This window comes from Nematolebias whitei, chromosome 15, assembly GCF_014905685.2.
Source record: "Nematolebias whitei isolate Nwh7 chromosome 15, NemWhi1, whole genome shotgun sequence".
Classification (NCBI taxonomy): domain Eukaryota; kingdom Metazoa; phylum Chordata; class Actinopteri; order Cyprinodontiformes; family Rivulidae; genus Nematolebias; species Nematolebias whitei.
The window spans coordinates 33,086,500-33,098,905 of NC_056512.1; the positions used below are offsets into that span (position 1 = coordinate 33,086,500).

General features: G+C 39.4%; 1 protein-coding gene across 1 annotated transcript; it reads left to right on the top strand.

Annotated features, from left to right (window-relative positions):
* The first annotated feature begins 3,932 nt into the window (after positions 1–3,932).
* LOC119420998 (metalloproteinase inhibitor 2-like) lies at positions 3,933–10,555 on the top strand. Its single transcript, XM_037688386.1, has 5 exons — positions 3,933–4,062; positions 7,434–7,519; positions 9,939–10,047; positions 10,141–10,265; positions 10,371–10,555. Exons 1-5 carry the CDS (start codon positions 3,933–3,935, stop codon positions 10,536–10,538), a joined length of 618 nt encoding a protein of 205 aa, XP_037544314.1. The 3' UTR covers positions 10,539–10,555.
* The last annotated feature ends 1,851 nt before the right edge of the window (positions 10,556–12,406 follow it).

Here is a 12,406-nt window from a genome sequence, read left to right on the forward strand (position 1 = left end):
AAAAAAAAAAAAAAAAAAAAAAAAAAAAAAAAAACCCTGCAGTATGACTTTTTATAATTGTTTATTGTTGTTGCTGTTGTCCATTGTTGTCATCTTTCTTTGTTGAAATCAGGTCTCTCTTGTAAATGAGTCCTCGAGGCTCAATGGGATTTACCTGTCTAAATAAAGGTTGATTGATTTTAAACATGCATGGAAGTCAGACACCCAAATCTGAGGTGAACCCATCATAGCATCTCAGTGCAAATTAAACTGTTTGGTCAAAGAGTGTCAGGTTTTATCCAGAATAAGACATCAATCGTCCCTCAACTACTTCTGGTAAACGTGCGGGGTGAGGCTGAAGCACATTTCCTCTCATTTCACTTGGGATGTGTCACTTCCTTTCACGTGTTTTGAGCTCTGCCTCACATCTGTAATGTCTGTGTTATTGTCTCTTTTACGTCTTTTGTTTCTGGTAACTTTCACGACTCACACCCATTGCAGTCTAACTGGGAATTTTTTTTATCTAACTGGCACCACTTTTACTCGGAAGCAAAAAGCACTACGAATTTCCCAAATGAACAACAAATAACTTGTACTTTCTTTTTCCCCCTTACTTTTTTTTTGGGTTGGTTGGTTGGTATTTTCATTTCAGTGAAAGGCCTGTTGAGAAGAACCCAGGAAAAACTGCTAAACTATGGAAAACAATGGTCTGAGTGGCCAGTCGGCCGGCAGTGAGCAGCAAAATAATTTCAGGGAGCAGAGCAGCTATAGTTCTCGTTTCCTTTTTTCCTCATTTTTTAAAATCCCTACCATCAAAAGGCAAAGGGGAACAGTTATATCTTACACATCTGTTTGCATGAGTCTCTTTACAAAATATCCCTTGAACCACTAGAAAAATTTTAATGAAACTTGCAGAAAGTATGCATCGGATGTACATAAAAAAAATAATTACGATTTGAAGTCAACCTAAGTCAACATGGCTGGCACAGCCAATTAGCTTTTAAAAAGAGACATATTTGGTGCGGTAGTACCTGAGATTGATCCCCATCCTATACGCTGAGAGCTAATAGACTGTATAAAATCTTTGTTTAAAAATGTTGTCATTGTCTATTCTGAGTCAACTTTGTCTATTAGCAAAATATTTCACAAACAACTGAACAGATTTTAATAAAACTTACAAGAAATGATCAGTAGATATACAGTACTTTTACAAATAATTAGCATTTGGACTGTACACAATTTAAGATGGTTGCCACAGTCAAATGACCTTTGAAAACACTTGAATCTGTGATTCAATCCATCTGACAGATAGTGAACAAAGATTTGCTGTGGTAACAGCTGAGAGTCATCCTAGCTCATACTCTTAGTTTGACATCTTGTAATACTGTATGGGATTGCACAAAATGTTATATTCTAAGTTTGATTAAAACACTTATTTCCTCATTTCTTAACATGACCTGATCTCAGTCTAAAACAGTGGCGGATGATGTGCATGCCTTTAAGGAATATTTTTATCAGTCATCACCAGTCACCATTGATTTAATCCAGAATTAACACAAAAATCCACAAACAGCTTTCTGGGCTGTTGTGAAATTTCCAATGAAACACTTATTTCTGTTCGAGTCAGGGGCGACAAAAACAACAATAAAAATACCTCAAGCACGTGACGTCAGTAAAGTGTTTCAGTCCTTGGTTTGCCTACGTTCAGGGAGTTGCAGCCAGACTGAAACCATTAAGTGTAAGTGCATGACATAACTTCTCCCCCCGTGCCAACCCTCCTTCATACTTCCGTGGTGTTTCAACAGTTACTGACAGTGAGCGTGAGTCCATAAACACTCTCACTGAGTTAAATCACAGATCACAGCGTGGGATGAGGATTACCACATCACACGATGCAAGAAAATGTGATTTAATATTTCCACAAACATTGAAAGTGACTACAATCACAGGTTCTGTTTCAAAGGTTTTAATTTGGAGATTTAAAAAAAACCTGCTTAAATTAAACTAATATTGATGCTTATTAGTAAATAAGATGAGGCAACACTGTTTTCTTTTTGTGTATATGTTTAAGGGAGTACACTGGATTAGACCATCTTTTTATTTATTTATTTGTCAAAAACCAGTGTTAAAAGGGAAATATATATAATTAGGGTTAATTAGCTGAAAAAAAGTAAAAATTTCAGATTTGCAGCTATAAGGTAGAAAAAAAAAAAAACTTCCACGATGCTTTATTCATTCTTATTCCACTTTATTGTTCTTATCTAACACATTCTGTTGCAAAATGCGATCCGAAATCTCCTTTTTGTTATTCATTTGCCCCACTCTGGGCCCTTGAGCAAGGCCCTTAAACCCACCTTCTACTCCCAATACATGTCTCTCTTGAAAATGAGTCCTTGTGGCTCAATGAAACTACTTGTATAAATAGTTAAATAAAAATAAATTGTAATACTTTTTATTGTTTTTAGCATCCATTCTTTTTTTTTTTTTATTGTTATTGACATTTCATTTTATTGATCAAGGTTTTAAAGCCCACATGTTCTGATCCCGGGCAGCACAGTGGCACAACTGGTAGAGCTGCTGCCTCTCAGCGAGCAGGTCCCTGGTTCAAACCCTGGTCCAGGGGCCTTTCTGGGTGGAGTTTTCATGTTCTCTCCGTGCATGCGTGGGTTTTCTCCGGGTGTTCCGGTTTCCTCCCACAGACCAAAAACATGCATGTTAGGCTGTTTGGTAACTCTAAATTGTCTCTAGGTGTGAGTGAGAGAGTGAATGGTTGTTTGTCTCGTTTGTCTCTATGTGTCCCTGTGATGGACTTGCGACCCGTCCAGGGTGTACCCCGACCCTCGCACAGTGATTGCTGGACATGGGCACCGGCGACCCCCGTGACCCAAAATGGAATAAACGGGTAAAGATAATGGATGGATGGATGGGTAAAGATAATGGATGGATGTCCTGATCCCCTTTCTACCTTCCACAAACTTACTGGTATTTCATGACAGTCAAAAAACTCACATCTAACAAAGGAATCATTTTGAATTTGTTCATAACCACTCATTTGCAATTTTCCCTTCTTGTGCAGCTGGTACTAAAAAAAAAATATTTCAAAAAGTTTTTAACCATGAACCCATTTTTTACTGCACAAATAAAAGAGACTTCAATACATAAAATAAAAGTATTTTATGTTTACTTTTTTATTTAATGACAGGAATTTAGGAACATGAAGCCCTTTCTACAAGTTTTAATCAACTCCATGCTCCATAATTGACCAGTTCTGCCTACAGCAATGATAAAGTGCTGCCCTGTCCCTTCCACAATCCTGCATGTTTTTAGATGTTTCTCAGCACACCTTAACTAAATGAACAGGTGAAAGATATGTATCTGCAGTACTTGAAGAGATGCTGAGGGGGCAATTGAATAATTGAATTAGGTGTGTGATGTAGGGAAACAACCCAAACCTGCAGGACAGTGAAATCAGGATTAGATTTCATTGAAAATATTCTTAAAAGTTACAAAAAACACAATACTTTAATGTAAAAAAATAAAAACTGAATATTTAGTTGAATTTTAAAGGTGCACGTGTGGTTTTGTTGGTGATATGTTTAGCAAACGTTTGTTCCCCTCAGTCATGACCCCCAACATTAGAGATCTCTGGTTTAAGGAGGTTAAATTGGAAACAGTCCCAGTCTTAAACCATTCATCCCGCCCTTCACGTGTCAGACCGAGTGGCAGAGTTTGCTGTTGCCTGTGAAAGTTTGGGAGACCCTGACCTCACAGTGCCTCTCAGCTCCTCCAGGGGTGGAGCCTGATGACTATGAGAGGGCGTGGGTTCTGATGCAGCATGGTGGGGATAAAAGCCACTGCTCCTTTGAGAAGAGAACACATCTAAGAAAGTACAAGCTGCTTTCTGTTTGATTGCATCTCACTTGCACAGCTGGCTCCTGCTTCAGCATCCAAAGATGACTCTGATGATGAAAAGCTGTTTCGTCTCGCTGACCATCCTGTTTCTTTGGCGAGTGGAAGACGGGGCAGAAGCCTGCAGCTGTTTCCCTAAACATCCTCAGAAGATTTTTTGCGAGTCAGATGTTGGTAAGTTTAATTTTCTTACAAGGAATCAATAAGATGGTCCCTTTTGGGGAGTTGTTTTTTTTTTTTTTTTGACAATATGCTCAGTTTTAAAACACCCAGCTCTTTTTTTTATAAGTATTTAAAAGAGAAGGGTGTAGTTTATTTTACTTCCCTCTATTTCTTTCAAGTACTGGTAACTGGATTTTCCTGTAAACAATTAAAGATTCAGCTTAGTATATCCCAAATCTGCAGGCTAAAAGAATTTAATCTTAATAAAATACTGCATTTAAAAATATCCAGTCTTTGTCTTAATAGGTGAAACTGTTAAATTAACGTGAAACGCATGCCTTGCACATGGGTAAATGAGTTTTAGATAATTTTCAACTGGTTATTGCGAATCGTAGTTTTTCTCTAAGGGATGTAAAGATTCATCCATGTAGTTTAACAAGAACATGTACTATTTCTCAGTGTAATATTCAACTTTAAGACCTTGATTCTTAAACATATGGACTACTTTCAAAGAAGAAAAACATCTTATCCTGTTTTAACATTTTACAGAAGTCTGCTTGTTGCTTTCTTGTATGATCTTAAAGGTAATGAGATTCTTAGCAGTTATGTTGTTAAGGCTAGTTTTTATCTATAGTGAAATGTTTACCCAACAAATCTTTCAGAGGGGAAAATCCAGGTATTTTTATTATAATTATTTAGTGACCAATTTGCAATATATTCACTCATTCATTTTCAATATTTAATTTGAGTCATGTTTAACAAATGCATTTTATTTCTCCCATTTATTTCTCACATTTGAACTAGAATCTTGGATTTGACTTATAACTTTATGTGCTTTAAGCCTTGATGCATGTCATGTAAAGATGCCTTTTCTAATTTGTTCTGGGTGGACTTGTGTTGAATGTGTGGAAATTTTCGTGTAGGACATTTTATGTCACAATTTCTGGAATTGCTTAAAATGCTCAGATTTTACTTAAATCAGGTTATCTGTAGTTTTGTCTGGGTAATAGGATTTCAGCTTCACTAGTTGTTTTCTGAAATTGCAGAGGCCTTATGTTTGCTTTTTATTGTTGGTTGTGTGTTTTTTTTATTTTTTAGAATCAGTAAATTGAATTATTTCACCTCTTTAAGAATAAAACTTTAAGGTAACTATAACTTTTAGGATAAATGCAACATTATAAATTGTGCAAACAGCTGACAGTAAAGCCAGACTATTTCCCACCTTTTAACAGGAATGAAATGGATGTGTGAAGTGTTTCATAACAGCTGCTCTAATCTTGTTTTTAATAATTGTACAGACTTGTCTAACATATTCATTGTGATCTTTGATGCATTATCACATGCAGAAAAAAAAAGGTCCATATTTTTTAGTTCGGCCCACATTTGTTTCTGTCTTGAACCAAGTGCAGTGTAGAAAACAATATAGATGAGTTGTATTCCAGGTATGTGGTGATTTGCAGCTTTGTACTTGTTCACACATCTTCTCGTGTGAACTATATATTTATCCACAGAGATGTATACTGGATATGTTACTGTACAGCATTTGAGTTCCACATGAACAGCTTTGTTGTACCTCACCATCTATATCCAGAGGGAAACTGGTTGAAAACCATACAGGCAAAGGGGAGATTTTTCTGTCAGCTCCAGTAATGGGCAGCACACATTACAGGTCCTTCTCAAAAAATTAGCATATTGTGATAAAGGTCATTATTTTCCATAATGTAATGATAAAAATGAAACTTTCATATATTTCAGATTCATTGCACACCAACTGAAATATTTCAGGTCTTTAATTGTTTTAATACTGATGATTATGGCATACAGCTCATGAAAACCCAAAATGCCTGTCCCAAAAAATTAGCATATCATGAAAAGGTTCTCTAAACAAGCTATTAACCTAACCATCTGAATCAACGACGTAACTCTAAACACCTGCAAAAGATTCCTGAGGCTTTTAAAAACTCCCAGCCTTGTTCATTACTCAAAACCGCAATCATGGGTAAGACTGCCGACCTGACTGCTGTCCAGAAGGCCATCATTGACACCCTCAAGCAAGAGGGTAAGACACAGAAAGAAATTGCTGAACGAATAGGCTGTTCCCAGAGTGATGTATCAAGGCACCTCAGTGGGAAGTCTGTGGGAAGGGAAAAGTGTGGCAGAAAACTCTGCACAACGAGAAGAGGTGACCGGACCCTGAGGAGGATTGTGAAGAAGGGCTGATTCCAGAACTTGGGGGACCTGCGGAAGCAGTGGACTGAGTCTGGAGTAGAAACATCCAGAGCCACCGTGCACAGGCGTGTGCAGGAAATGGGCTACAGGTGCCGCATTCCCCAGGTCAAGCCACTTTTGAACCAGAAACAGTGTCAGAAGCGCCTGACCTGGGACTGCTGCTGAGTACTCCAAAGTTATGTTCTCTGATTACAGTAAATTTTGCATTTGCTTTGGAAATCAAGGTCCCAGAGTCTGGAGGAAGAGAGGAGACACAGAATTCACATTGCTTGAGGTCCAGTGTCAAATTTCCACAGTCACTGGGGTGTCATGTCAGCTGCTGGTGTTGGTCCACTGTGCTTTATCAAGGGCAGGGTCAATGCAGCTATCAGGAGATTTTGGAGCACTTCATGCTTCCATCTGCTGAAAAGCTTTATGGAGATGAAGATTTCATTTTTCAGCACGACCTGGCACCTGCTCACAGTGCCAAAACCACTGGTAAATGGTTTACTGACCATGGTACTACTGTGCTCAATTGGCCTGCCAACTCTCCTGACCTGAACCCCATAGAGAACCTGTGGGATATTGTGAAGAGAAAGTTGAGAGACACAAGACCCAACACTCTGGATGAGCTTAAGGCCGCTATCGAAGCATCCTGGGCCTCCATAACACCTCAGCAGTGCCACAGGCTGATTGCCTCCATGCCACGCCGCATTGAAGCAGTCATTCATGCAAAAGGATTCCCGACCAAGTATTGAGTGCATAACTGAACATGATTATTTGAAGGTTGGCGTTTCTTGTATTAAAAACACTTGTCTTTCATTGGTGGGATGAAATATGCTAATTTTTTGGGACAGGCATTTTGGGTTTTCATGAGCTGTATGCCATAATCATCAGTATTAAAACAATTAAAGACCTGAAATATTTCAGTTGGTGTGCAATGAATCTGAAATATATGAAAGTTTCATTTTTATCATTACATTATGGAAAATAATGACCTTTATCACAATATGCTATTTTTTTGAGAAGGACCTGTATTTGATTGCAGCTGATGAAACTCTTGCTGCTTCAATCCTTCCTGGCTCATGCAAGCCTTTAGAATCTAAGCTACGGCCACATGTTTATGTTCTCAACCCAAAGCTGTCTGTGTTAATGTGATGGTTTTTTTTTTGTAGTTTTCAGGGCAATAGTCATTGGAAGACAGGAGATTGGCATTGACCCCATGATCAAAACAGTCAAATATGATGTCAAAGTGACTCAGGTATGGGACGAACTGCTCTTTGATTCTGTTGATGTCATTTTATATCATCTAGCAAGGCTGAGTCAGGTCCTCTGCACAATTTCTTCTTTGTTGAAACGTTTTGGTTTTTTTTATCCAAAAGACTTCTTCAGTCTGAGGAGCTGCAACAAACCATAAGAAGCATCTTCTCATAGTGGATCAACAAGTGTGCTGGTGACAGCCAGAAGTAGTTGTTCACCTGCAAAAGATGACCATCAGCCGAACAACTGATCGTTAGTGCCCTGACGCCCGCTTGCTATTCACAGACGGTTGAGTGATAGTTGTAATAACAGCATTGTAAGAGGGGGACAGTTGAACATGGAGGCATCTGCCCCCGTCTAAAAATAGATGGGTTTTCTTCACAAAGACGGCCTCCTTTACTCCTCCCTCGAACCATCATTCCTCTCTATCCAGGATGTGCACATCTTCATCCATGAAAGAGTGACCGCTGGCCTGGAGATGAGTGTAGACCGCAGAGTCCTGGCCTGATGATGTTGATCTTCTGTGCTGGGCCATCCTTTTGGCCAGTGGCTGTTTAGTTTCCCTGATGTAAGACTGATCACAGCCCGCCTGACACTGAACAGCATACACAACATTACTCTGTTTGTGCCAGTGGACCGGATCCTTGGAATGAACCAGTATTTGCCGTAATGTATTTTGGGGTTTAAAAGCCATTGGAATGTCATATTTTGAAAATAAATGTTTCAGTTTGTCTGAAACTCCTTCAACATATGGAATGACCACTGGTCTGGGTCTGGGTTTTCACCTGATGGCTGACTGGAGTCTTGTTTGGGTTTCTTTTCTGCTTTCAGTAAGGCCCAGTTAGGATATCCACATTGCTCTAGAGCCTGTCCTGTGTGGGGTTTCTCCTTCTGCCTGGCTCCTGAGTTATTGGGGACACTGTCTTCTCTGTGGTACAGAGTCCTGATGACTCCTAACTTGTGCTCCAGAGGGTGATAGGAGTCAAACTGCAAATACTGGTCTGTGTGGGTGGGTTTGCGGTACACCTTAGTTTGCAAATGACCTCCTTCAGAAACTGAGACCTCACAGTCCAAGAAAGCCAACCTGCCATCTTTTACATCTTCTTGTGTGAACTTTATATAATTATGCTCAGAGTTGATGTGATCAGTGAAATGTTAGACTTCCTGAGATTTAATTTTAACCCAGGTGTCATCAACATACCTGAACCAATGACTTGGTGGTGTCCCTGAAAAGGACGTCAAGGCTTTGTTTTCTACTTCCTCCATACACAGGTTTGCAACAACAGGAGAAACTGGAGACCCCATAGCACACCCATGTTTCTGCCTATAATAGTGCCCCCATGTGTGAAGTAGGTTGACTGCAGGCACAGTTTCAAAAGTTGACACAGGTGCTCTGTAGAAAAAATGGTCCAGCTGCTCAGAGTGGTGTGTGATTTTAACATTAAACTGACCACCTCTCCTACCTCAGCAATAGGAACGTGTATAAAGAGTGATGTGACATCAAAGACACCGTAGTTTCATCAGTCTCCATGATGACATCCCTCACTTTATACACAAAGTCCATGGAGTTCTGTATGTGATGTTCTGAGCTGCCAACTACTGTAAAGGACTGAGTATAGACGGTGGGTCAAAAAGAGGATCCCAGACCGAGACCAGTGGTCATTCTGTATGTTTTGGGAATTTTAGTGAAACAGATGTTTATTTATTAAAAGTGATGTTCCAGTGGTTTTTAAACACCAAAATACATAGTAGCAATGACTGGTACATCCAAAGATCCGGTCCCATGTCACAGAGCAATATTGTGTATGCTGTTCAGTGTCAGGAGGGCTGTGATCAGTCTTACATCAGGGAAACTAAACAGCCACTGGCCAAAAGGATGGCCCAGCATAGAAAAGCAACATCATGAGGCCAGGACTCTGCAGTCTACACTCATCTCCAGGCCAGAGGTCACTCTTTCAGGGATGAAGATGTTCACATCCTTGATAGAGAGGGACATTGAGGAAGGAGTAAAGGAGGCCATCTTTGTGAAGATAACCCGCCCTCCGTTACTCCGTGTTCAGCTGTCTCCCTCTCATAACGCTGTTATTGCAAGTATCACTCAGCCCTCTGTGAATAGCAAGCGGCCATCAGGGCTCTAACAATTGGTTATTAGGCTGATGGTCCGAGTTTTGCATATAAACAACTAGTTTTGGCTGCCCTCAGCAAACTGATTGATCCACTATAAAAAGGTGTTGCTCATAAGACTGAGTTTGTTCCAGCTCCTCAGACTGAAGAAGTCTTTTTGATAAAAGACAAATTATTTAAACAAGCAAGAATCTGTACAGAGGACCTGACTCAACATTGTTAGGTTTATCTACCTGGATTATTGAGCATACATCAGGACAACTTGTTTATCAGTTTTTGTTCTTTGTATGGCTCAGGTGTTTAAAGGCCTTACTGGGAATATTGATGCAGTCTACACTCCTTACCACTCTGCAACGTGTGGAGTCACTCTGGACACTGATGGAGGAAAACAATACCTTATCACAGGTAGAAATTTGTTTGTAAAATGCACCAAAATTGCTGAAATTTTCTTCTCAAATTTTCCCTCAACTGATTGCTGCGTCTGTACTTAAATTGTAGGCAGACTGGGAGATGATGGGAAAGTGCAAATCTCACTGTGTGACTTCATTGGGCTGTGGGATGACTTGAGTGCCGCCCAGAGGCTGAACCTGGTTCAGTGTTATGAAAGAGGCTGTGGCTGCACGGTTTGTGAAAATTTCACTTGTAAACTGTGATGAATCTATGAAGTTAAAATTCTGAAAAGTGAAAGAATGAGGTTTAAATCTGTCTTTTATCTTTTAACCCCTCAGATCACCCCATGCCTCTCTCTCCCCTGCATGATCAGCAGCACTACAGAATGCCTTTGGACCGACAGGGTGACTGGGGACACTGCCCAAGCCAAAAATTATGCATGCCTCAAGAGTCGCGATGGTTCATGCTCCTGGTACAGAGGCTGCACAGCACCGCAGCTGGGCTGATAATCTCGGCAGCCATACTGACCAGTTTAGGAAATCCTTCCTGCATTACACTGTTTAATTCCTAGTTTCTTTCCTACATCTATTTAGATCCTACATATTTTTCAAGTGTGTATGTTTTTTGTTATTAATTTGGGTTATTCTTTCCTCAGTCACAGGACTGATGATGGTGGCAAATAACTTGACTCGAGTTTAAAAAAATCACAGAAAACTCTTTGACTTGTACTGGCAAAATGTGCAATAAAGGATTGATTCTAGACTTTCTGAGTCAGTGACTTGAAGTTTAAACAACTACTTGTGGAGACAAACTGGTCTTTTTCGTCATGTAACTAAAATGAGTACATATATGAGCTCTTGGGTTGATTTCAAATAATATTTTTAAATATGGGAGTCTTTCTTGCATACACATTTTTTGATTTCAGCTGTTCACTCTTCAAGGGTTGCCAAAGTGAGTCATTCTCACTTGCCCTCAATGTCTTCTGTCCTCACTCCAACTACCTCCATGTCCTCTCCATGATCTTTTTGATTTTCCTTTTTGTATTTTTCCTGGCAGCTGCATTTCTTCTATTCTTCCACCAATTTATCCACCATCCCTCCTCTACACATGTCCAAACTGTCTCAGTCTGGCCTCTCTAACTTCATCTCTCAGTCATTCAATTTATGGTGTACGTATCTGTGATTTCATTCCTATTTTTATCCATCTGTCACTACCAAGGCGAAACTCAACATCTACAGCGCTGCCTTTTCTAGTTCTTCCCCTATTTTTTTTGTCCATGCCACTGTGTCCAAAACGTACACCATAGCTGGTCCCACCACTGTCATGTGATTTTTATTTTTCTGGTGAGATTGAGACACTGACAAGGCAGCAGCCAATCATAGATGAACTGCTAAATGAAATCAAGCTGTTGAAAAAGCTGAGTATGGAACAACAACAAAAAATACTGACTATCTGGAAAACAGAATGGCAGATGTAGAGCAGTATTCACGAATGAACGATGTCATGATCACAGGACTTGCGGTTAAACCAAAGAGCTACCTGCGGGCTGAGTGGCAGCAGAGCAAGCAACAATTCAGAACACAAAGATACAACAGAGGAGCAGGTAACCACGTTCCTGCTGAGTAAAAGCATTGCCACTGAAAGGGAGAACATTGAGACTTGTTATACATTACCAATTAGGAATCAAAGCGTCAAGTCTGCAATATCACCCATAATCATGGGTTTAGCAATAGAAAGCACAAAACTGAGCTGCTACAGCAGGGAAGACATCTGAAAGGTACAACTGTTCACATTAACAAACATTTACAAAAACGAATGCCCATGTTGCCAAGAAAGATAGACTAATAAAGAAACGGCAAGATTCAGGCTACATGAACAAAAAGTTGTAAAGCTTTCATCAAAACATGGGTGGGTCAGAGAATGTCAGATGACTGTGGGACAGGACCTTAGATCAACTGGATAAATTAAATATTGATAAGTAGGATAAAGATACTAGAGACGTATGGAAATGAGAAATGTTACATTACTGTGTGTTGCTGCTTATTTATAGGTACATTAATTGATATGATATATTTTATTGTTATATAAATAAGTTAATATATATTTTTATGTTTGATGAATATATAATTATTATAATAAGGAGTAAATTATTTTATATATTCTTTAGAATAATGTGAATTTCATCACAACAAGCTATTGATCCTGATGACAATTTCCTAAGCACCATAAACTCTTAACTGATTACCGTATTTTCTGCCGTACACGTCGCACCGCCCAATCAATTGCATCAGTCTAAATATGTCTAATAAAGTGGAAAATCCATAAATACGTTGCTTCGCCGTATACATCACATCTATTATGCCGACAACCTGGA

What these genes read in the sequence shown, in the direction of transcription:
- LOC119420998 (XM_037688386.1), top strand. Translation starts at nt 3,933, where the DNA reads ATGACTCTGATGATGAAAAGCTGTTTCGTCTCGCTGACCATCCTGTTT. An exon ending in ATGATGTCAAAGTGACTCAG is followed by an intron (nt 7,520 to 9,938) that starts GTATGGGACGAA and finishes TGTATGGCTCAG; the next exon opens with GTGTTTAAAGGCCTTACTGG. An exon ending in AAAACAATACCTTATCACAG is followed by an intron (nt 10,048 to 10,140) that starts GTAGAAATTTGT and finishes CTTAAATTGTAG; the next exon opens with GCAGACTGGGAGATGATGGG.